Genomic DNA, 23964 nt, shown 5'->3' with positions numbered 1-23964 from the left:
TCATTACCAAAAATAGGGCGGCAGCCTGCTCGGGTGTAGGTATGAATAATGGAAGCGACCTCCAGGAGCTAATTTTCTACAGAGTGATGATCATGCTCAAGTATTTCTAATGATCACACAGATAAAGTGAGAGGCGGCTATACATGATTAATGACGCGACAGGTCTGGAGAGCGGCGCGAGGCCTCCGCTGTCAAATCATCTTACGAGCAGCTCGGACACAATAAGATGCACATGAGGGGGGGGGGGTTGCCATTTAGCGCCCCGTAACATCCCTTATAGGATGGAATCCTCAAGAGGTTATCCGATAGGTGAGACAAGCATACATGATGTATTCATGTGACACATGAGTCTATTTGAAGAGAGGACAGGATGAAAGAGATAAAGCTTCTTGTTTATGGCTAATCCACTGCAACTTCCAATTTTTCACATTCCTGTTAAATTGCATAGAATCCCAACCTGCTCTTGTCATATTGCCAAAAAAATATTATAATTGTCCCAAATGTCCAATTAGTATTACAATGCAATATTTTAGTCCAGGTTGATTAATTAATGACGATCCTATATGCATGTCAAAAGTTTATAAGTGAAACAATTGAATGTGATAATACTCATATGTTTTATGCAGCTGTTGTGAAAGCGCTTAGAAATAAAGCTGAGATGAATTATTTCAACAAAAAAAAAACCTTCATTTAACAGCTTCTGCTGTTTCACATATAAACCACTAGGTGGAGCTATTGTCAAATGGCAAAAAAGTGCATCTCTAATAACTGCTGCTGTGTAAACTACTGAATGCAACATAATTCAACACTTTGCACAGTATTGAATCTCAGAAATATAGTGATGTGTTCATATTGAATTAATCACAGTAAACAAAAAAAAATAAACTCTTTTACTGTGCCTATCTTTTTTGCCTGCAACTAAAAATGACAAGGGTGTCACCCAAATCAATTTTGAATTGAACAAACTCACGTACATAACACTGCTAAGCTCATAAACAAAGCAGTGACACATGAAGATGATTCATACGCAAAGTACAGTCTACTGTTTCGCCTTATTTGTCTGTGTGAACGCACCAGTCATTGGATCATTCCGCCATAAAGCCTCTGGAATCCCCTCATCCCAAAAAGCTATTGGGGTAAACCAAAGAATTGATCCCAGCATGCCAGCTGCGAGTCTCTTACATGAGCCACATCTCGAGCGATGATCGCTCTTACAATGCCGTCGTCTCGTGTGTCAGTGAGGCACGGCTTAAATATTTACAGTCACCGGCCTAGAGATAGCCTGAATGCATATATACGAGCTGAGCCAAATGCTTTCTCTTATCTCAGCTCATGCCAGTAAGTGCACGGCCGTACTTTGTTAACAAGGCCTTGAGGGGCATTAAGTCAGCGGCGCGAGCTTGTGAGTTATAGCTGTGATAACTTTTGATTGGAAAAAGCAATGAGTTTCCACCGCATTGGTTGTTGGTTATGGCAGGGCAGCAAATGGTCAAACGTTCACACACGTCCACACTGTGACACCTATGAACCATTTAGTGTTTTCATTTAACCCGAGGATGTTTTTAGGAGGACGTCAGACAAAACCTTTGCAAGCATGGGGAGGTCATGAAAACTCCCCTAAAGGAAGCCCAGTCGACTGAAAAGTAGATGTGGTAACAGCCCCCGCCTGTCCTAGCTCACGTTGAACAATACAGGGGGAAATGATTAATTCAAGAAAATTCGGAAGAAATGATTTGTCAGGTCACAACAGTTAAAAGTCTTCAACATTTTTCAAGAATTTTATTTCAATGGGTTCCCATGACAAAATTATAGTTATGACCCCCAAAATAATAGGGAAAGTCAACTTACCTATGTTGTTGTCTCTGTATATTTGTTGTCCAAAGTAACCAGGTAAACTTGAAAACTTGGGGATTGAAAAGGAGTTCCATATGTAGAGAAGGAACATACAGGAATAATAATAAAAATGGTTAGCCATTTTTAGAAACATATTGACAGATACGTTTGTGCAGTATAACAGTGCTTGAATCATACATGCTTGCCAGCTCACGCCACAGCCAAACATTTAAAGTAAAATCAAAATATTTTAAAAAATTATTGTAGAATTCAATTCAAAAAATAAGTATTGTGAATGGGCAAAACACCATGGCTTAATAGCTAGCTAACTAGCTAGCTGTTCTGACTTTATGTTGGTGTTCCGCCCAGACAGACCAATTTTACGCTTCCAGCGATATTTAGTCGCTTTAATGACGTTTCTATACAATACATATTTAATTTCATTTGATGTAACATAATACATAGTACACACCTCCATGACAGATGAAATATCATCTCCTTCCTCATCTAATTAAGGTGTGTCTGTTTTAAATGTTTCCCCACTTCCTGTGTGATGCCAGCTGGTTTCCGTTTAACCTACACCCTAACAGCGGTCCTATTTTCTTTTTCTTTTTACTTTTTCTTATCTTTTTATAACCAATTTATTTAAAAAAAAAAAATGGAAATTATACTTGAAGACAAATCTCAAAGAATTTTTTCCAGTTATATGTTAATTTATCAAGGTCTGTCTGGTCACGTGATATATTCAAAACAAAATTTCTGTTTGATTCAAAACATGTTGAACCTCAATAAAACCAAGTCAGAATAAAAAAAACATTTCCATCTTAAAATCAACTAAATGATTAAAACAAAGCGGAGGCCTAATATAGCAATAAGTACCTGATTTTGTTTGCCTTCAATATTGTCCATCACTTCTCCATGCATTCTTTTGTCTGCATGCGAGAATGACCCTTGTGCTTATAGTCTGTGGACAAATTACCAAAGCCAAACAAATTGCTTCTGGTTCTGTTTGATTTCACACTTAAAAGATGCAGAGACTGATGATTTAAATATAAAATTTAAGTGGAACATTGTGTCATTCCTTGTACAAATGTGATAAGGAATTTTGTCCCCGAGCAACTCCATGTCGCCCACCATCTCGGCATGCTGCAGTGGCCTACTTTGTGTTGCTGCCAGACATTCATTCAGATCTGCTCCAATGATCGCTCTAATCACTTTCAGAATGATTGCTCCAAAACAACATGAGTCTTGTGAGAGCAAGTGACCGCTTGGCTCAATGAAGTCTTTCACATATTTGATATATTATATTGTCCTGGGAAAAAAAAAAAAAAAATCACATGCACTTTCAGTAAGTTTGAGGAGTTTATTAAACACTGTTTCAACTAACAGTGCATCAAAGTAAACATGTAGTAAATTAGAACGTTTAAAACAAGTAAGACGTTTGGTTGATATTCATATTTGCACCATAAATATATTAAATTTACCATGAACAAATGATTCCATAAGAGCTTGCACTGTATGAAGTATATTACATATGTACTTTATTTATACACTGTTATACCACATGAGCCACTTAAGCAATTAATAATCACAACCATCATCGTCATCGCTTGCTGAAATACTTTGATATTCAACATTTACAAAACAATACTGTAAAAATATATTTCATTGTTATAACATCATGAGCAAATTCCAAAAAGACATTTTTAAACGATCTTTTTCTTCCTACATGTGAAGAGACTAATGATTTACTTGCCTCATAATGAGGCATTCAAAGTCCATTCTGAACTTGTATGTATACATGTTAACAAATATGGCTCCATGCCCAATAAAAAGATAATGGAACCACATTTTGGACAAAGTTCCATGCGGCCCACTCAATATGAAGAGAACCCAACTGTCAGCACCCGGCAGCTGAAGGATTTTTAAGACTACGTGTTATTAGCGGAAGCTGTCTACATCAGTGAAGCAACACGATCTCATCAGATCCTGTCAACAATAATCCTACTACGGCAAGAAAAAAAAAAAAGTAATTGAAAATGCTACGTAACATGCCAGCAGCTTATGTGGCGAAATGTATAGGCTGCTTTTTTTGATGATAAGTAACAGCTGCGGTGTGTCTCACAACAGGAACGTGAACACATTTATGTTTTAAGATGCTTCTTTCAGGAAGTGCTGCTTCTCTTTCTGGTCCTCGGCCGCCTCTTTAGGATTTCAATGTTTTCTTCTTGGTCGCTTTCACAATCCCTCTGATAAAAAACACACTGGGGAGTTAACACAAGCGCATTAATAATATAATTGTTTTCATTGTGATTCTTACCCCGTTTTCCGCTGGCAATTTGTGGCCCTTCTTCATGATTCGAGTTAAGTGATTGCATAGAGCAACAATCCGGAATGAGAGCTGTCAAAAAAGGAAGCATGAAATTGAACAATTTATTCTTTTCAGTAAGATGATCATTGGGTACGGTTAGTTTTACCTTCCACCTGCGTCTGGCGTACTGCCTCTTGAAGTTATCCAAGTTGACTATCGACAACCTCTTGACCATCGCTTGTCTTGTATTGTGAGGCTGTGGAGGAAAGTAATGACAACATGAGAAAAAAAAATATATATATATATATTTGATGCACATACATTAAAGTGTGATTAGTAAAAATAAAATGGAATATTATATTAATTTTGGCAAACAATATACAATGAACACAAACTGATTTAAAAAAAATATTTAATTGAGGAATTAAAAAATATTGAATGTTTTCACAGAAGTGAAAAAAAGTGCACATTATAACTCAAAATTCCAATAACAGAAGTAAGGCATGTAAGATCTGATAAATGCATTTTTATATGTTTGGAGCTTTCCAAAATATAGCCAAGAAATAAATATTGTGCAAAATAAATAAATAAATACATAAATAAAAAACAAGCAATATTTCCATTAAGAAGTGATCTTTGAAAAAGGAAGCAAACCAACAAATCAACATCATGGCAAAGGTAACTTAATTGCTTGCCAAGTTACAAACTAAATACAAAAAAAATGGAATGAAAAATAAATTAAAAGTGTAATTCCATTAGAAAGATTGGCTTTACACTTTGGCGTTCAGTACACAGCGAAGCCATAAATAATCGACAACACAACATTCACAGCCTCCACTTGCCAAAATTCAAATCTATCAGAGTCAGCCTACAATCCGTCGTGCTTGCTTAACACATTTCAGAGCGAAAAATAATCAAATGTACTGGGAGCAATGTTCTCCACTAAATATTTGCACTTTGGACATGTTTATGCTAGAAAGACCTGTTTATGGGCCCCATTAGGTTCCACAAGGACATGCTTAAATCAGTCTGATGTGGAAGAAGCTATGAAAACTGACAATACCTTATTCTGATTTTTGAGGGAAAACAAATGCTTAAACAAAGTGAAATGTAAAAAAGTCTGTCAGATATAAAGAAATACAAATGCAGACAAAGAAAAAGCATCATTTTCCCTGACTTGAGATTTTTAAAGACCCTTTAAAGTGAATTCTTAATTATTTTTACGAGGAAAATACCCGTTAGCTCATAAGCTAGCTGGTGGCTAGCGCGCCCCCTTCATGTCGTGGAAAGTCCTGTTGACGTCCTGGGGGAGGTTCACCATTTGATTTTTCACCATTCTGAAGCCAATTTTTGTTTCAATCATCCAAATTTGGTGTGAAACTCCATAAGAAGAATTTATTTTCACTTTACTTCAGTCTAACTTGCTTACACAACCAATGTGTCAAGTTTTCAAAACCATGTTAAAAGTCTTCACACCCCAATAATATAAAATCTCTCCTCTTGTTAATTTGATTCTGTGAGGGGTTTTGGGGTCCCCTGATGCAGCAGCTCCTTCAGCGCTATGTCCAGACAGCTATCGTGTGCTCCTTGTGGATCCAAAGAGCTCACCACCTCCTGCAGCCACTGCAACTCCGAGTTCAGCTCCTGCCTCAGCGCGTCCATCTGATTTTCCCTCTCCTTGTATTTCTCGCTGATGCTTTCCAATTTGGCGCCCATGCCCGACAGGTCTTCCCGCAACAGCCTCCTGGTGGCTTCCACTTTGCGATACTCATAGCGGACCCGGGATAGTTGCCTCCTGGTGCTTTCGTTCTCCTCTTTATACCAGGCTTCTTTGTCGTTATAAATGTCGAGCAGAGCCTCCAGGTCATCTTGCAAGGTACGGTGGGCCCCCGCCACTTGTGTCACCTCGGTCTCCATCAAACCGATGTCCTCCACCACGCGGGCAAATCGTTCAAAGCTGGCGTATGAGTTGTTTGTGGTCATGCTGGAATGGGACTGGATGGTGTATTCCTTGAGACGTTTGGTCTTCAGCTGCTCGGCTTTCTGCTCAGCATCCGGGGCGGTGCTCTCCGGCGTACGCCCGAAGGACTTCAGACACAAGGATGGAGGAACACTGAGTCAGAGGTTAGCTCTCAGTTGGAGATCCACAACACACGCAGTGGTGATTCCCAGTAGAAGGTGATTCCGTAGGGATTAGTGTGTAAACCCGTCCGTTGAGCATTGTCGGCCGGGGTGTTACGCACATTTGCGCACCATAAAAACAGCAAGAGCATGCGTTTGTTTTTTGGGTTTTACCATATGCAGACGAGTCAGAAGAAGAAGGTTGAGATATTTTATCACCTCGATAAGCAGACACTATTTATGATACATTGGTTCATGATATGGCGCAAGTGTTCCTAATAAAGTGATCCCATCATTTTCCTGCACACCTTTGATGGATTAACATGCTACGTTACAAAAACGTGCGACAACGCAACAAAAACACACACACGCACAAGCACAGTACCTTAATCCACGGATGGTTGAGCGCTTCTTGGATGTTCATTCGTTTCCTAAAACAAAAGAAAATGCAGCTGAGTAAATATCTTCAAGCACAAGTGATGCAAACCTCCCCTCAGGATCACGTTCATCTTAACCAAAACAGGTTGGGTTTCAATTCCTGGAGGTGTGATATAATAGTAAACATATGTGAGGCAATAAGAACAAGATGCCTGGTTGTTGAAAACGCAAATATTCGACAATAGTTTAGAAGGGGGGCGGCGTTGTTGTACCTCGTGTCTTTCACCAGCAACTGTCTGATGAAGCTCTTGGCCAGCTCACTCGTGTTGCTGAAGAACTCCTCGTCAAATTGGTAGCTCATGGCTGAGATGTTCCCTAACGTTTCTTGTTTTGTCTCACCCAGGAAAGGCGACGCACCGCTCAAACTAAAAAAAAAAAAAACACCAATTGAGAAATTAGGATGATCTCCTTTGGACACTTTTGAGTTTTTCATTCAACTTACAGTATATACGTGATGACTCCAATGCTCCTATGAGAAGACAGGACAAGAGAAGGTCACATTATTGCAAAAAATCAAAAAATTAAAATTGAAAAAAGTTGAAAAACTCACCACATATCTGCCTCCAACCCCAGCGGCTCATAATTAACAATCTCCGGAGCTGAAAATCAAACAGCACCACATGGCAAACATCAGCCGACAATTTCTTTTGATAGCAACCATGACCAAATCCTAAAAACACTTACCAACAAATTCAGGAGTTCCAAAAATATTTTTAAACTCCGCTCCGGCTTCCATCTTGTGTGCTAATCCAAAATCGATCACTTTAATGCGGGGAAGAGGAACGTTCCTGTCCAGTAGCATTATATTTTCTGGCTAGAGAACAACAAAAAACAATTGGAAGATTTGTCAGGACTTTACTTTTCGATGTTAATAACACACGCAAAATGGTGACAACACAAAATACCTTCTCAAAGTGGCCTTTGGTGCAAGCATGAAGGAAAACAACGCACAGGTTACTTTGATATTAAGGACACATTAGAAGCCATTAAAAGGCCTTATAGGGGGGTGGGGGGGATCAAATCCTATATAAATAATTTAATTTACCTCCCAGAATACCAACAAGCAAATGAAATCATATCAAGATGATGACTATCAGCGTGTAGTGTGGTCGACACTGCTCTTCGAAACAAATTTGACAAGCTAGCAGCGTTTCTATCTGAGAGTCTGGACGTCTACCTTCCGAAAACAGGAAGGAAGTGCGGTTTGCAAAGCCTTACATCAAGCATATTTCACATGAGCTCCATCTTGCCTCCCTCAAGTCATATGACATGATGAATATGTTATACCTTGAGGTCAAAATGTGCAATCCTCTTAGAGTGAAGATACTGGACACCATCCAGGATCTGTTTGATAAATTGAGTGGCCTCCTCTTCACAAAGCGACTCCTTACGAGCCAGGAAGTCGAAAAGCTCTCCGCCAGAAACGCTGTAACACAACACATAGAGTGAGTTTATGTAGCAAGCCCTCAGAAATGATCACAGGATTGAGATGTGCTCAATTAGAATGCTCGGGATTTTTTTTGGCAACAACGTTGCCCTTCTTTCAATGTTATATTGAGAAGAATTGATGAAAAGGTCGACATACAAAGCAACTGGCAAAACTCCAGCGAAGGCGCATTGAAAAACACGACCAGCTTAGTGACGCACTCCGTCACGTCATGTGGTTGACAAAAGCAGTCAGATGCTAAACTGAGCATTCACGGTTTTCTAATCGGGTCTCCCGCGTTCAGGCGAGGCGAGGCGCCCCGGCTTCTATTCAAAACCGGCATTATTGATTCTGTGAGAACCGCTCGGGTACAGGAATGAGAGCAAACAATAAACAAGGACACAGAAACTCACTGAGCAAACATGGAGTGAAAATGTCAAAGTACACTTTGATTTGGTTTTGGAACTCACAGCTCAAGGATGAGCACCACGTCGGTGCGGTTCTCGTAGACGTCGTGAAGAGCCACCACGTTAGGATGTTGCAGCTGTTGAAGGATTTCCACTTCCCTTTCAATCTCCTCACGTTTCACGCCGCGTCTGCTGGCCCGACTCTGTCGTTTCTTAACGAACTTGGCGGCGTATATGAGGCCCGTGGTTTTCTCCGTGCAACGTTTGACCACCGCAAATTGACCGCTGCGGATACAAAAACGATTCATTTGAAACATCTGGTGTTAACAAAAGATTTTCAGAAGGGAATTCAATCCTCAAGTGTCAACAGGATATAGAGGATGGTGAAGGTTAACGTCTGGAAGGAAGTTGTGAGTGAAATATGGTGCTATGATCCATCACTTCCTGTTTGAGAACAATCACGTCAAGCCGTAAGTTGCTGTCCTCCCTCTTGAGCAAATTTCCTGCCAAGTAACAAATAATCCTAAAAATTTCACAACACAGCGAGAATGATCTCTTAGTGAATCATTACGTTTCTTATCAAGCTCGTCCTTCACATTCCATCACTGTTTTTTCATACAACTTAATAGTAAATAACCAGGTCTGGGTTTGGAGGTGTTGAGCTTGTCCGTGATACCAAGGTGATCCTTCCTGTGTCCACTGTTAGCAGACATTATCTGCTGAACTAAGAATAACATGCTCTGCACCTGTCATCTCTTCACTGCTACATAGAAGAAGAATGTCTGACGAGCTGTGCAAGAGATACAGCGACCAAACAACGACAATGTGCAAAAAAAAGGCAAACCGCTTTGACCTCATGACCTTTTCTTCACTGTTTTGGCATGTTTGGTCACGGTGCTTTGCTGTAATTCACCCCCCCCCCTTTTTCCGGAACAGTTAGCATTTTAATCACACGTGGGGGTAGACCAGCCAATTCCCGTGAGAGAGTGTAATAGAGCTGAGTTTACAATAAACAAATCATTTTTTTTTTGCCAAACTACTATGTGACTTATGATCTCACACGATATCCTCCAGGTTATAAAATAAACCTACAGCCATTATTTGCTGTCGACGTAAAATTAGGATGAAAGAGGATTTTCAAAACTTGACAGCAAAAGCTAAGCTAATTTCGAAATACTACTTGTTTTCGTTCTTCTTTCAAATTTTGCGTCAAGCTAAATTGCCCTCTACTGGATGACAGTGGAATTACACCCAAAGTAAATGGGAAGCAAAAGAAGATAGAGGAGATGGGTTACTATCTGGCTGGAATTCAAAAGAGTGGAATTCAATTGAATCAGTGCGGTTTGATTTTCATTTTGCCTTCATCACTGACATTTTCCACAAAGGTTAAGAAAAACGTAGGAGATTCAATTTTCCTAAGGCGCCCTTTCATTTGATTTCTATCCATCACATTTTCACTGTCAGGCCATTGAAACATTCCATTGTTGGATGGAGGAGGTGAGGAAGAGGACAGGGGTGAAGAATCCAGTAGATGATAACAACTCTTCTTCTAAGTGTGTGAGGAGATAGATGAAAGTGTGTGAATTCCGGAATACTCCCTCTGGTTGTTCTATTTATGGGACCTTTCCGCCCTTGAGACCTGAGTGATAAGTTGACCCCATTCTATATGAAGACAAGGACATGCATGAAGTTGCAAAAAAAAAAAAAAGTGTCATGGCAGCAATCGTCATGTCGTGTGTGTCAGAATTGCAAAAGAGGAAGGTCTCCTATTTGGATAGAAATAAAGGAGGGGAACAAAAAAAAAACCCCGCAATGCCGCAAACGGTATTCCGCAACGAGCCGGGCGTGCCGGTCGTCTTAACTCTAAGCCGGGCCGCCGAGATAGAACGTGGCGTCTCGCCGCAGGTTTTCCACGTGCGACAGCTGAAGGTCATTAACCGCACGCAGCCAAGGTCGGAGGAATGCTCAGACAAGTGGCGCCGGCTTGATGGTTAGATGCAATTCTGAGCCTAGCAACCCCGTGGGTCATACCACGCGCACGTATGCATAATTCAGCGAGTTGAGTCACTAACTGGATGAGTCAAATATGGGTGGATGATGAAAGATGGGTGCGCATTTCCAGGGCATCATGGAGGTCAGTGCTTTAACAGTAGGCAGGCTTATGAAAATGACCATTACATTATTATATTATATTATATTATATTATATTATATTACACTAGATTATATTATATTATATTTGATATATTTGATATATTATATATATTTGATATTACATTATATTAGATTATATTAGATTATATTAGATTATATTTGATTATATTAGACTATATTTGATATATTATATATATTATGTATCACATTATATTATATTATACTATACATTATTATATTATTACAGGTTAGGGTAGCTCTAATTATTTTTTTTTTTTTTAAATCTTACTTTTTTTTTCAGTAAATAGTGTCTGATGACATCATCAATGTGATATGATGACCAGACTTTGACAGGTTCTACATTTCCTTCTCCATATCAAATCAACTTTGTCAAACTTGCACATTCTTTTTTCAAAAAAAAAAAAAAAAGGGGCAACAACCTTAAATGTTTGTTTCTGTTTGAGTAAGTAGTTACCAAAGCGTGCTCCGACAGGCGTATCCTTATGAAACTCTGCTGACAATTATGGGATGACCTCCATCCAACTTGAACTCAGGAATGAGCAAAGGGTCAACACGGAATTCCCTCAATGATAAACACATTCCTCATGCAGCAGGAAGAGCTCCTAAACTGACTACGTGTTTTGGATGACCCCCTCGTGCATGGTGTAAATCCCCTTTTCTATTTACCATTTGCTCCCCCCCCACCTCCCACTTTAACATAACCAGAGTGACCTCACATTGCCTCCCAGTCCACAAGCTCCGCAAAGACTTCTTGAAGACGGAAAACATTTCTCTTGGCTGCCATTTACATACGACAGTCTTATTTTATTTGGTCAGACACTATGAAATATAAAATTCACAGCCGTATTTGTTTTCAAAAAGTGTCAATGAGTTCTCAGTCAAAGTTTTCGTTTGCGGCCGAACATTACGTACTTCTGTAGTAAACGAAATCCGACACAAGGATACAAATCCACCTGTTATCTAAGGGCTCAGAATTCCATTCAAATCGAAACAAAAAAAGAATCAAGTGGTGTACTAACAAACTTGAGCGCTATTAGTATATCCAAACACAACTCCCAAGCTTCTTTCCAGTTCATCCAGTATGTCGGGGGTGTGACAATAGATAGCAAACGACGGGTCAAAAGGAATATTTGGACTACTGGTGTAACGTTGAGAAGCTTTTCCTCTCCCTCCCAGTCCATCTGTCAGCAGGGAAGATGGACTTGCAGGTTCCTCACATGGGACAACATTCGTCTAGTGGCTCTGCCCAAATCTCATTCAGCACAAAGTTCCTCCACCCTGAGGTGGGGCTCATTCGCACGAGACAGCTCATCAAATCATAACTTGTTACGGTTTTGCCCTTAAGACCTGCTTTCGAACACTCCCAGGTTTTACAAGCCCACTCCTTACGCGCACACACATTCGCTCACTCTCTCACATGCAGACTAATTTACACTTTTTCACAACTTTTTTTTTTTGCTTTCACAATCACACACACACACACGCATCGGTGCGTCAAAGGCTTGAGAGGTTGACTACACTCACCTTCCCAGTTCCTCCCCGATGTCATAGAAGTCCTCCACAGCCTGCTGCTTGAAAAGTGCCATGCTTGGTGTCCTCATTGATATGGATGATCTCCTCCACGCAGTGTGGGTGCCACTAAATCTACTTTCCTACACACACACACACAAACACACACACATATACACTAAGGAGTGACTACTGTTGGTCTCTCACGGTGCATGTCCCAGCTTGCTGCAAGAAGCATTCCATCTCAAAGCCGGTCTTATTTTCACTACATCTTGGAAGAAATATCTCGAATTGAATGAACATCCAGTTCACAAAATGCCAACTGTGCCAAGCATAGTTTGTGTAACAGTGCTCAAGGGTTGGGAATGTAACAGGATTATGAAAAATAAAAGGAGCTTTTGGGATAATCAGGGGCAAGTTAGGCAAAAAGTTCTGCTACTACTTGGGACAATATTTTCGTTGTAAACAAAAAACAGAAGCGTATTAGAAGTAAGTACCTTGTTTGAGATGCAGAAGCTGCTCCGCAGTGTCCTAACTCAGCCTCTTGTGTTGTCTGGTATTGTGTCACGCCATGGCAGCAGCATCAGACTTTTGTGTGACTTCAAGTCCCTCCCACTGATGCCTCCCCCTTATGAAAAAGGACTCATGAGAGACGTGCTATCAATAACACCGACATGACAGCGATTTCACATTTTTTATTAATGAATGTATTTTGAAAAGAATAACAAACTATGACGTACCTGATAGAACACTGATAGGTGATGTGGAAGTGCCGTATAATTGGAAGTGTGCAATAAAATGCTGGCAAAAAAAAAAAGAGCTTATTCTATATAAATTGGCTGATGTTATCGCACATTATTTCATCTTTCTTGCAAACCTTTTAAGGGCTGCTCTCTATTTACTGCTTTTTTTTTAAGACTAAACCAAAACAGCACATTAACTTGACATTCCTATACAGCACAATAATAGAAGACAGCAAAAGGATCCAAAAGCATTTACATACAAAAAGCTATAAACAATACACCAGCACAAATGGAATCCAAATGAAAACAAAAAAACGTTAATAGGACCAAACCCAAATTTGTTTCTTTCAAAGCTAACAGCAATGTCCACAATGTGGAATTAAATCACCTAAAATGAGGGAAAAATGTGCCAGTAAAAAACTTGGGCAATAAAACAACTTTTTCGACTGAAGATAGAAAAACAAGTAAACGATTTAACTGGCAAATAAAACAGCGTCAAAGAACAGACACTCTATACTGCCACCTTGTGGACATGGAATGAAACTACAATAGCAAAAGCAGCTCAAATAAACTCCAAATGCGCGGAAATGTTTTGTGGTGTGAAATTAAGACATTTTTGTGCATAAGTAAAATGTTCAAGTTGATTAAAATATATGCTATACTTGAAACCAAATGAGCATTTTAAGTGGCAGTGGCACGTGTAATCACAAAGTCTTTCAACATTTGATATATACAGATGCATCTCAATAAATTCAATGTCAAAAGAAAAGTCGATTCATTTTAGGAGTTCAATTTCAATTGCACTAAAATTGGATTTTCCATCATTGATTGAGATACACGTGTACATGAAAAGTGTTAACAGCCAAAAGATGGAAGAAATACTGATTTGGACAGCCATCTTAAGACAAGTACATGAGCAATGTGAAACATAAAAAGGGGAAAGGACAGGCAGGAATACTGATAGGTTGTGATATTTCACTCCACAAGTTGATTGGTCCAGCGAAATGGAAAGCAAATTGTTTGTCCACGTTAGTTATCCTCGTCGTCGTCGCTGAGGAAGCTGCGTCGGTCCTGAGACGTCTCCCTCTCTCGCAGGAAGGTCTGCCTGATGGCCTCCAGCTCGGTCAGCTCCAAGCGAACCTTCTCCAGATGGAACGAACGCCGGTTCTGGATTTGCCTCATCGGGAAGGGGTTCATGTCCACGAAAGCGATGTTCATTAACTTCCTGAAAGGGGAAAATATTGTTCGAGAATTCAAAAGAAACTGCCAAGGCATGTTTTCGATTTCCTTACCTAGAATCAAGGATTGTGCGAGTGAAATATCGGAGATATTTGAAGATGGTGGTGGAATCCTGCAACTTCAAAAATTCCTCTTCCTTATATTTGAAGAGAGCAAGAGCAAAGCGAAAGATGATCTGTGGAGGGAAATTGGCAGATCAATAAAAAGCCACATGGGATTCTCGAACAAACACATCATTTGTCGGTCCATCTGACCTTAGGACCTTCGTAGAGGAAGGCGTCCCAGATCTTGAAGAGGATCTCGCTGACCACGCTGTCCACAAACACCACCAGGAACCAGTTGAAGGTGATGAGGGAGAAGTCCACCTTGTGCTGCTCAAAGTGGGCGTGGAGACGCGGCAACTTCTCGCTCATCAGGTCCTTGAACACGCGCTGGTCCACCTGCGACCACAATCAGCGTTACTGCACTTTTTTAAGCACTCAACTACAATAAAGTAAATAAATGAATAAAATATACTTTACATAGAGTATATATAAAAGAATGAAGCTTGTTTGTTTACCTGCGAGCCGAGCAGAGTCTTGGTGTAGTAATCTCTCGGCATGAACACTTCCACAATGGCTATAAGGCTCCAAAAGGCATCTTCTTGGTCCAGATAGAGCAACGCAATAGCTGCCAGCCTGAAAAAAAAAAAATTAAAAAAACAAATTACAGGTTAGATCAAAATGGTGTGATTTTTTTTTTCCCAATTGGTGGCTAGAGGGCCAAAAATATTCATCAGCTGGAAAATATGGGAAGTACATAAAAATGGTGTCACATGTCAAAGTGAGAAACTTCTCCTTTGCCTCTTCAGGCATCCATAAGGACACCTATGTCCAATAGGCTTTGTTACAAGGATTGCAAAGGGCAAGAAAAAAAAAACCCTGCACAGTATTAAGACCATTATAATTGTAAATGAAATTAATTTACTCATTGAAAGTAGTTACAAAAGTCTAGTTATAAAATCTACATCAATTTGATTTTATTGTTGGAATTGTGATGAGTCATGTTTTACATTTTTCAGCACAGAGTCGATTTACTTCCGAAAAGTGTTTCACCGCTTTGAGCTAAGGCACTTATTTTTTTTTTAGCCAAACACAAAGCTGTTAGTCTGTTGTATGAACTTCAACTAGTGACTCGCAATTAAAATCTATTTACTGCCATCTAGCGGAGGAACATTTAATTGTTCTAAATACCTGTTTAATCCCTGGCAGTAGCCGATGTCAGGATTCCTCCAGGAGAAAGCCACCAAGACATTCCTGAGCTTCTGGATTCCGATGGCGCTGGGAGAAGAGTAGTGCTTGTTGTTGGGTAAAGTCCGCAATAAGTCCAATTCGATCTGCTTCAAAGCTGGGTTGGGCTTGTCCTGGGCCACGTTCAGTAACGTCTCATAATAATCGGCCGGCAAGGTATCCCGGAACTTCTTGACGTGGACGGAGACGCACCAGCGCCACAAGTGGGAGCGATGCTCGTGTGGAATACCCCAGCGGATCAACGACTTGAGCTCGGGAGAGCGCACCAAGTTCCGGTTCATGGTTCCGGCCAGATAGTTCTCCCACTTGACGCCGATGGACACCTCCTGATCCGTCATGGAGAGGGACTTGAGCTCCAAGGCTCTGACTTTGGCGACGAGGCGCTCTTCTTCCTCCTCCTCCTCGGGTAAGGTCTTGAAGCCGTATGCATCGTATTCGCTGTTAATGACATAAAAAAAAAAAAAAAGGACACGTGGGATTAATCCGACGGGGGCGGGGCTTAAATCCAGCCAGTGAAATGATCGTGAATCTGACATTGTCACTCTTTTCCATTCTGTGGGAATGTTTCAATTCTATCTGTGTAGTTGATACCTGACAGTGTTTGGTTTAAAGACGGGGTGTTCTTCTTGCTCGGGGCTCTCCAACTGTAGGGCGTCCTCCAACAATCTGGAGATGACCTCCCGGGCGGGACTCTGCTCCGAAGAGGAGCACACTGGGTTCTTCACCTCTTGTAGCAGCACCAGATACTTACTCTCCACCTGACACAGCTTGGCCTCTAGCGCTGTGTACTACCCACACACAAAAAAAGTCATATTGGACTTCCTCTAAGAATGATTCAGACTTCCCGTTTCGTTCCGTACCAACATGCCCACAGAACTGTGCCATACCTTTGCTTCCGATGCCTTCTCACGATTTTCTGCATTTCTGCGTAGGGCTGTGAGCTCCAGGATCTCTTTGTTTAGGAACTTGTTTTGAGTTTTATAGCCTTGGAGACTGTCCTGAAAGTGAAATTCATGACATAATTGGAAAGGACTTGAATTCATAAAAGAAAGTAATTGGAAAAATATTAGTCTATAAATAACTAAATAAATATAATAACATCATCATAAATAAAACAATATTTTTTTTAAATAGATAAATAAAAAATGTATCAAATGGATGTCAGTAATAGTGTGCAGACTGCGATACCTTGAGGGTGTCCACCTCTTGTTGTTCTTTCCCAGGAGGTGGCGAAGCATCATTGGAAGTCGCGCTCAGCTCAGAGCTCTGCTGCGACAGTTTTATGATGGCTTCATCTTTGGCCTGGATGGTCTCCATCAGCATGCCCAGCTGGTCATTAATCTCCCCTACTTTGATTTTCAGACTCTTCAGCTCTTGCTGGAGGCTCTCCTTCTCCAAGGCCAGACGTTCCATGTGGCCACACAGGGACTGGATCTGTCCGTCTCGTTCCTGAACCTGGCTTTCTAAACGTGCCACCTCCTCCGGGTTTACCGCCGGATGGTGAGTCTGATCGGAGTCGGTGGATGACGGATCTGGAGGTGGACGGTGTGTTGGTTGGCGATCGCTCTGGGATGTTCTTAAGGTCTGCTGCAAAAGTCTCACCAGCTCCTGGTTGAAAGGAAAATGTTCTTTGAGGACCATATAAGGAAGTCTATTTCATCAATTTCTACCTTCTGACTGGCCAGCTCCTCCTTGAGCTTGGCTTGTTCCTGTTGCATTCGACACATTTCTTCCTGCTGGTTTTGGAGGCGAAGTTGCAACTCCAAAGATTTGCCGTTAAACTCCACCGGGGAGCTTTCGGCGCTACGGCCAAACTTCCCGGGGCCCATCGTGAGGAGAGGCTTCTTGGGTCTGGACGAGTTGCGCACAAAGTCAAATGCCGATCCAAAGGAATCTAAGAGACGAGATTTGGTTAAAAAAAAAAAAAAAGTTTACTTTATGGACCAAAGAGAAGTATTGTAGTGAGGAATGAGAGAATGGAACGTACGTCTGTGAGCTTCTGGATGATGTTTGTGTTCGGGGAAGTCTTTGGGAGGAGCGTCCACCAGCTCCCAATCATCTGCGCTGCTATTGTTGCCCGTGTAAAAGACGCTCCGTTTGCTGTCGCCTCCCCGACCCGGCCTCAGATATGACATGGAGTTCCTGAAAAGACGCAAACTCGTCAGCAGAGATTTCTGCCTGACTCACTCGACAAAAAAACAACAACACAAAAACACTGTGAGCTCATTTGATTTAATAAAGATTTTGACATTCTCAGTCGCTTTTTAAATACATGGTGAAGGATGAGATTGTTTATTTTTTTTTGTACCACTGTGATGACACAACTTGCAAGTCAGATTGCGGTCATTTTAGTGTTGAATCATGTTTGCCACAGAAGGGGAACTATTCACGCCTGTGTCCGATAACAGCAAGCGCGTGTAACAATTTCCTCTATTGCAATCCACCTAAGAGGTGAGGGGGCATTGTCTTTCCTCCCCAAAGCAAACTTGTTTTGCCTGTTTCAGTCACCCATTTTTAAACAGACTTCCTAAAAACATTATACGTGCATTTGAACACTTCTCCCAGCTTTTTATTCAATTAATTAATGTGGTTTTCTTTACCCATATGCTGAGTTATTAACTAAATAATCAAATAGGAACTGACTGATGAATTAATTGGCTAATATTAGCACTTTTAAAATCTGTATTGTGTAATTTATTATCTTATAGTTGGAAGCGTCAAGGAACTATTTTATTCATTATAAATATTCATTGAGGGATTAATCGGTTGCTGGAATTTGCTGAAATGCAATATAACACTGCAGAAAATGTACCGACCTGAGCTCTGTACCAAAGTTCTTCAGAGAGAAATTGAGGGTATTTGTGGAAGGGGACGTCCCTCTGGCTGATTGGATCCCGACCGTTCCGCCGCCTTCCGTCTCGGACTCCATGGCAAAGTCATTGCGGACCTGCTCCATGCTGTCACTGAGCTTCTCAAACAGGAATGCATCTGAAATTCACAAAGTATTTTTATCTGCAACTATGCAAACCACAAAAATAGATATTATGTTATATTAACTGCAGGAAATTGAGAATGTGTACCAATTTCATGGCGCGGTGTTTTTGAATAGATCAGTTCGCACACATGATGTTGCTTCTTTTTTTTTTTTCAGCCAACGTGTGACGCTATCAATTAACAACAAGGGAGACACGGAAACGGCGGAACTGATCAATAAAAAATGCAACATGGATGTGTGATGGCTATTTTGTAAAATGAAATTATTGTGGACCTGCTTTAGTTCTAACCTTATCTTACAAAAAGCAAAACGCCAATTAATTTGTGCGCTTTTATTTGTGGTGTCAAAAAATAATCAAAAATCTATTAAAATTTTAAAGCATTTGGAGGCAGACTTCATTGAATGTTTGACTGACCTCGTGGTTCTTATCTGCCCCTCCCACACACATATCACAGAACACGAGAGAAAAAACAAACAGCAAGGACTTTTAAAGCGGAAAATGATTCATCAAAGCAAGCTTGACACCATTTTCCCCCAAAATGAACAGATGTGGATAGTAACCAAATGCAGGGACAGTTATGTCATTTGACGGTGAGATAATAATAATTATAATAATAAAGTTTCTCACACCATTGTCTTTGGCAACAAGTCCACTGACAGGGTGGGCTAAGGTGGGAGAGCTCCAGCTGTCCCTCTGTCCGCAGCCTCGCATGTTGCTGAACTCCCAGCGCTTCTGTTGGAGCTGCTGCAACCAGAAGTGCATCACCTGCTTGCTGGGGGCCTGCGAGACGCAATGACAAAACACTTTCAAGATGGACGCCCACCTGCACCATTTATTGTTGCTGAAAGGTGTTATGCAAATAAATTTGATCAAAAAGACCGCTAAGAAAAAGAAAAATCAAACTAACTTAAATATAATAGCATAACGCAGGTCAGACAAAAGGTTTGGAACAGCTGCGTTACATCCTAAAAACACTTAATAGTTTCCAAACCTTTCAACTCCTTATATAACCACGAATCTTTATACTACTAAATCAAAGTAGGAAATATTTATGAATACATTTTTTAAGATAGGGCATACTTATTTATAAACATATTGTGTGATAAAAACAATCATCATCATGAGTTGTGATAAAAACAATCATCATCATGAATTGTGTTTCCCCTGATTCAAGTATCTTTATTTTTAACCCTTCATTGAATGACAGTTTTCATTCACGCATTATTTGGCATTGATCATTTCTACCATCTGTTCAAATGTGTCATCTGGATCATGTGAGGGCAATCACATGACACTTAAAGATGACTTATCAACTGAGCTTAACCTGTAAACTTTCCCAGACAGTCAGTATTTATTTTTCTTTTACTTACAGAGGGAGGAAAGTATGTGAAGTAGTGAACCCTTTGGAATTTCTTCAAATCTGCTGACCTCAACCCAAATGAGATGTTGTGACATGACTCAAAGAGGCTCTTCACGTCAGACATTCCAAAAAGTTAGCTGCTTTTGTCAAGACGAATGGTCCAAAATTCATTACATTTGAAAGAGCAATTGATGTACATATTAAAACAATTCCAAAGGCTTCCTTAATTTGAATAAAGGAATGAAATCAGGCAAATATATGTCGTAGATTTGATGACAGAGCTACTAAAACCTCTACGTGACGGTACGGAATAGTGAAAATGGGTGTGTCAGTGGTGCAAAAACTGAAAGGGAAAAGAGTTGTGTTGCACCTCAACAAGTTTGGGGAACACTTGTTTGAAAAGTTGTTACCTTAAGTAAAAACTCCTTCCCGGCCGTGCTGATTTGAAAGTGTCCCTCTTCGGCCTCCACGTCGTAGCTGAAGCATGCATCGCCGATTTCAATGTGTCCAAGAGGCAAAGCGTCTTGGGGACTCTTGAAATAATATAGATAACATTTCCTGGAATCGTAAACGAACCACCTCGGCTTGTACCCCCTCAAGGGCCCCTTGCCGGACAGTTTGCTTAAGAAGCCGCACAGCTTGGATGTCTGCTCCTTCGTTGACTCCACGTCGGTTCCGTTGGTTGTCTTGACGGAGGCTTCGAGCCGAGAAGCTGGGCCGGAGTTGGGCTCACCGCCATCCTCCTCTTCGTGCATCTTTCTTCGAAGTTTCTTCTTCGTGCAGCGTCGTGGATGCCCACTCTTGTTTCTATCCGCATGACTGGCCGTCTTCGTTACAAAGCATTATGGGAGTTGTAGTGTATTTCGGGGAATATGGAAATGACGAGCTGGCCGCTAGATGGTGCTGTTTGTCGTGATTAACTTGTCTAAAATACTACTGAAATTTGTCTCTATATATGTAACAATTCTGAAATGATTACTATTTGAGTTATGGTGCCATTGAGGAAGAAGTGCTAGACAAGAACTTTGTGAGTCACATCTAAGACACATGACAGTCTAAAGTAGCTGAGATCAAGTTACGATAGAAATGCTGCACTTAGTTATGGACCGAATATAGTGTTATATTGTATATTTACCATAAATGATTACTTCATATCATACAAGTGCATCATTTCCGAGACTGTGATCACTTAAGATGGTTGAAGATGGAACAGATCATCATGATTCCACTCAGTGTGAGTCAGACTTTTTCCCGTCTATATTACCAGACAACCACTATTAATGACAATATGTCGTTTTTATTTACAGGACATGAAATAGTTTTGTTGTTTTTCACGCAAATTATTTCCATTCTTTCACACTTGTACGTGAACATTTTGTTTGTTATTGCCACAGGAAGCAGTCCACCTTGAGGACAAACCTTTCCCCTCGCAAAGCAATGTTGGTGTAAAAACCACAAACTTTTTTTTTTTTTCTTACTTTCCGTTTCTCACCAGGCATGACACATTGCCTGTGTCTGTATGTGATGCAAATGAGGATCGTTCTGCAACAGCCTTGCACGGGGAAAAAAAATAGAATAAATGTCACTGTCAAATCACAGTCCTTCTGATTAAAGGTTATAAAGACTCTCCAACTGAACTCAAGAGACAGTTGCTGAGATGACATCGCATTCAAATCGCGCAAAGCTAACAGCGGAGAAAGGTACAGTAACCATTGCGGCCTAAAATTATTTTGTGATAAAACCCTAATTGTTAAAGTTTTATATTGTTTGTTTCAGGAAGTGGCAGATCATGGTTGAAGTCCCTAAGGACCTTTTGGAGGTTTGGTTTCAAGGTTAGAACCATTTTGAAAAAAAAGAATTTACAACAAAGGAGATTATAATGCAGCAAAAATATGGGATTAAAAACAGAGTATATTTTAGTCATAATGTCTTTGAAGAGTTAGCCAAAAGTAAGAGCAGAATTATAGCATCACTTCAAATATTGCTTGTCTTTGTGTCTTCAAAGAATACTGAACCCGCGTCACAATCGCTTCACCATCGGAAACTCATTGAACTGTCTTCAAAATGGTTTCTCGAAACTTGTGCGTCGCACATCGCTCAAAATGGCTGCTTACCCGCTTGGTTTGCGGGTTTCATCACCAGAGAGTAAGAGATCCAATATTTTACCATTTCTGTCACTGAAACTGCATTTTTATACTTTTTTTTATGATTTAAAAAAAAAAAAATCATCCATGAGTTCAGTTCTCACTTGTATAACACAGCTTTTAACCCCAAAAGTTACATCAAGCAAATTCAAGACCCTTGATGAGATTTTCATTTATCTTCAATTTTTTGTTTTTGCCTACAGGGATGCGGAAGAAATCCTCAAAGAAAAGGAAGAAGGTCATTTCCTCATCTGTATCAGTGACAAAGTCATCGGATACGTTCTTTCTTATAGGTGAGGCTGTTGGATTTTTTATTTTTTTTTATTTTTACATATTTTGATGATGTCATATAAAGCCACAATCAATTTTAACAGTTTCTTGCCAAACATTTGGCGTGTACTTATTGATTTCGTGTAACATGAACAAACTGCACGAAGCTTCAGTTAACACGTTATCGCCGTTACAGAGGCCGCGATTGCTGTCGACACTTTGTGATAAACCAAAGTGACACGGGACGTTTTTTTGTCCGTGGAGCCGCTGAGGGACACGACACAGTCGTGGACCTAATCCGGCATTATCAGAGGAACCCCATTGAGCCATTTGGAGAATATCTCATACCATCATGCTTTGAGGTGAGACACATCTCATCTTAATTTGAATTTGCTTGCATACCAAAAAGTCTAAATCTGGGGAATTCTGCAGGAACCTGCAGACAGGGCATATGATGTAATTCGACATGCGTCGCATAGCAAAGCCAAGAACAAAGTGGACAGAAATTCTGAGCAGCCAAAGACAAAAAGAACACTTGAGGTAGGTGTGGTCATCAGGAAAAATTCTGATGCTTGCTCACTTTTCTATGTTTAAGAATAAATCTCAGCAAACCGGATTTCTTTTCAATTTAATAAAATCTTGTCCAAAACAGGAAGTGCCACCACTGCCAAGGAGGACCAGACATCATGAAAATGTTGCACCTAGTGATCCAAACAGGATGCTGTACGCTAAGATCCAAAAGAAATTAACCAGAGATCTTCATGCAAGCCAGCAACATATACATAATGAAAGTTTGCCCGGCGCTACCGCAAGAAGAACCACCACACTGGATCAGAACTCCAGAATGTGTCGTTCCCTATCTGCACTGGAATATTCTTTGCTTTGTTCAGAAGATCTCACTTCTGGATCAAGATCTTTTCCAGGAAAAACACAAGCGGTGATAAACCCTTGCAGAGTACCTCAAAGAGGTCACAGCATTGAGCACCTGAAGGACGATCGTGTTTATTTCCTGGCCGGTATGCCCGGTAGCCCTCACACTGAATGCAAAGAAACCAAATTGCACCTTCCGCAAGGTCACAGTAACTTGGTTTATGGTGGGATACACGCAGAAGCCTTCAGAGGCTCCTTTTCTCACGATGACATCTACGAGATCATCCCTGGCATAGGCAAAGCGACACGTATGTGTCAGTGAAGGACCTCAATCGTTTGTTGTGGAGTAAGTAGTACGGTTTAAAGCTAGGCGCATAATCTTCATAAAATAAACCTACAGCTGTTGCTTTTTGTCGGCGTAAAAAGCAGGATGGCAGAGGATGTCGTTCAATCCTTTATTTAAAAAAAAAAAAAAGGCAGTGCTGAAATTCATTGTTTATACAAACTCAAAATAAATGTACCTCTATCTAGTGGTCAACAGTGTAATTACACCCAAAATAAAGCACAATTATTTTCCAGATACTGCCACTAATAGCAGAGTGTTGAGGTTTTATGAGTAGAATTTTTTTTGTTTTTCGCATTTACTACTATTTTTGTTTTATATTGTACTGAAGGTGTGAAATGAAATGTATTAATTGATCACATCTGAATTGTTTCCTTTTTTTTTTTTTTTTACTTATGCCTTGCTGTGTTAAAAGCAAAATAAAAGCACTCACAAATTGAAGTTTATAGTTGTCAGTCTAGTGCACAGTAACAGAATTGTTTGGACAATCC

General features: G+C 40.4%; 4 protein-coding genes across 10 annotated transcripts in view; 1 reads left to right on the top strand and 3 right to left on the bottom strand.

Annotated features, from left to right (window-relative positions):
* ca12 (carbonic anhydrase 12) overlaps nucleotides 1–2382 on the bottom strand; it is a 50033-nt gene extending 47651 nt beyond the window's left edge. For all 3 annotated transcript variants that reach the window (XM_085913492.1, XM_085913493.1, XM_085913494.1), the window contains exons 1-2: nucleotides 2306–2382; nucleotides 1849–1903 (exon numbers count right to left, since the gene is read on the bottom strand). The gene's annotated coding sequence lies outside the window, so the exon portion shown is untranslated. The remainder of the gene's footprint in view (nucleotides 1–1848; nucleotides 1904–2305) is intronic.
* Nucleotides 2383–3182: 800 nt separating this feature from the next.
* dapk2b (death-associated protein kinase 2b) lies at nucleotides 3183–12844 on the bottom strand. 2 transcript variants are annotated; one of them, XM_085914838.1, is made up of 12 exons: nucleotides 12717–12844; nucleotides 12235–12362; nucleotides 8600–8821; nucleotides 7991–8129; nucleotides 7388–7517; nucleotides 7254–7302; nucleotides 7146–7172; nucleotides 6916–7068; nucleotides 6651–6696; nucleotides 4311–4400; nucleotides 4154–4234; nucleotides 3183–4082 (listed from the first exon to the last, which is right to left on the bottom strand). In XM_085914838.1, the coding sequence occupies exons 2-12, from the start codon at nucleotides 12309–12311 to the stop codon at nucleotides 3999–4001; spliced, it is 1098 nt and encodes a 365-aa protein (XP_085770964.1). In that variant the 5' UTR covers nucleotides 12312–12362; nucleotides 12717–12844; the 3' UTR covers nucleotides 3183–3998. The 2 variants fall into 2 exon arrangements, with proteins under 2 accessions (XP_085770964.1, XP_085770963.1); XM_085914837.1 differs by lacking the exons at nucleotides 3183–4082; nucleotides 4154–4234; nucleotides 4311–4400 and adding an exon at nucleotides 4414–6232.
* Nucleotides 12845–12894: 50 nt separating this feature from the next.
* tbc1d2b (TBC1 domain family, member 2B) lies at nucleotides 12895–20687 on the bottom strand. Its single transcript, XM_085914835.1, has 13 exons — nucleotides 20257–20687; nucleotides 19116–19266; nucleotides 18307–18478; nucleotides 17478–17632; nucleotides 17161–17384; nucleotides 16679–17098; nucleotides 16378–16488; nucleotides 16082–16278; nucleotides 15434–15928; nucleotides 14761–14878; nucleotides 14456–14641; nucleotides 14255–14376; nucleotides 12895–14187 (listed from the first exon to the last, which is right to left on the bottom strand). The coding sequence occupies exons 1-13, from the start codon at nucleotides 20599–20601 to the stop codon at nucleotides 13992–13994; spliced, it is 2892 nt and encodes a 963-aa protein (XP_085770961.1). The 5' UTR covers nucleotides 20602–20687; the 3' UTR covers nucleotides 12895–13991.
* Nucleotides 20131–23914, top strand: LOC147055450 (GRB2-related adapter protein 2-like). 4 transcript variants are annotated; one of them, XM_085914843.1, is made up of 8 exons: nucleotides 20131–20149; nucleotides 21461–21546; nucleotides 21623–21678; nucleotides 21852–21991; nucleotides 22194–22283; nucleotides 22457–22622; nucleotides 22693–22800; nucleotides 22913–23914. In XM_085914843.1, exons 2-8 carry the CDS (start codon nucleotides 21504–21506, stop codon nucleotides 23450–23452), a joined length of 1143 nt encoding a protein of 380 aa, XP_085770969.1. In that variant the 5' UTR covers nucleotides 20131–20149; nucleotides 21461–21503; the 3' UTR covers nucleotides 23453–23914. The 4 variants fall into 4 exon arrangements, with proteins under 4 accessions (XP_085770969.1, XP_085770968.1, XP_085770966.1 ...); XM_085914842.1 differs by lacking the exon at nucleotides 20131–20149 and having other exon boundaries at nucleotides 21366–21546; XM_085914840.1 differs by lacking the exons at nucleotides 20131–20149; nucleotides 21461–21546 and having other exon boundaries at nucleotides 21558–21991.
* The last annotated feature ends 50 nt before the right edge of the window (nucleotides 23915–23964 follow it).

Source organism: Syngnathus leptorhynchus, chromosome 6 (assembly GCF_054491065.1).
Source record: "Syngnathus leptorhynchus isolate UIUO chromosome 6, UIUO_Slep, whole genome shotgun sequence".
Lineage (NCBI taxonomy): Eukaryota > Metazoa > Chordata > Actinopteri > Syngnathiformes > Syngnathidae > Syngnathus > Syngnathus leptorhynchus.
Note: the sequence above shows the minus strand (reverse complement) of the source record. Positions and strands in the feature narration are given on the sequence as shown.

Coding starts and splice junctions, on each gene's coding strand:
- tbc1d2b (XM_085914835.1), bottom strand. CDS start 20,601: ATGCACGAAGAGGAGGATGGCGGTGAGCCCAACTCCGGCCCAGCTTCT. Junction 16,279..16,377: donor AGAAGGCATCGGAAGCAAAG/GTATGGCACAGT, acceptor GTGTGTGGGTAG/TACACAGCGCTAGAGGCCAA. Junction 14,188..14,254: donor CGCACAATCCTTGATTCTAG/GTAAGGAAATCG, acceptor TTCCCCTTTCAG/GAAGTTAATGAACATCGCTT.
- LOC147055450 (XM_085914840.1), top strand. CDS start 21,726: ATGCAGCAAAAATATGGGATTAAAAACAGAGTATATTTTAGTCATAAT. Junction 22,623..22,692: donor TCATACCATCATGCTTTGAG/GTGAGACACATC, acceptor GGAATTCTGCAG/GAACCTGCAGACAGGGCATA. Junction 22,801..22,912: donor AGACAAAAAGAACACTTGAG/GTAGGTGTGGTC, acceptor TGTCCAAAACAG/GAAGTGCCACCACTGCCAAG.
- dapk2b (XM_085914837.1), bottom strand. CDS start 12,311: ATGAGGACACCAAGCATGGCACTTTTCAAGCAGCAGGCTGTGGAGGAC. Junction 7,173..7,253: donor GGGTTGGAGGCAGATATGTG/GTGAGTTTTTCA, acceptor GTCTTCTCATAG/GAGCATTGGAGTCATCACGT. Junction 6,233..6,650: donor TCAACCATCCGTGGATTAAG/GTACTGTGCTTG, acceptor TTGTGTCTGAAG/TCCTTCGGGCGTACGCCGGA.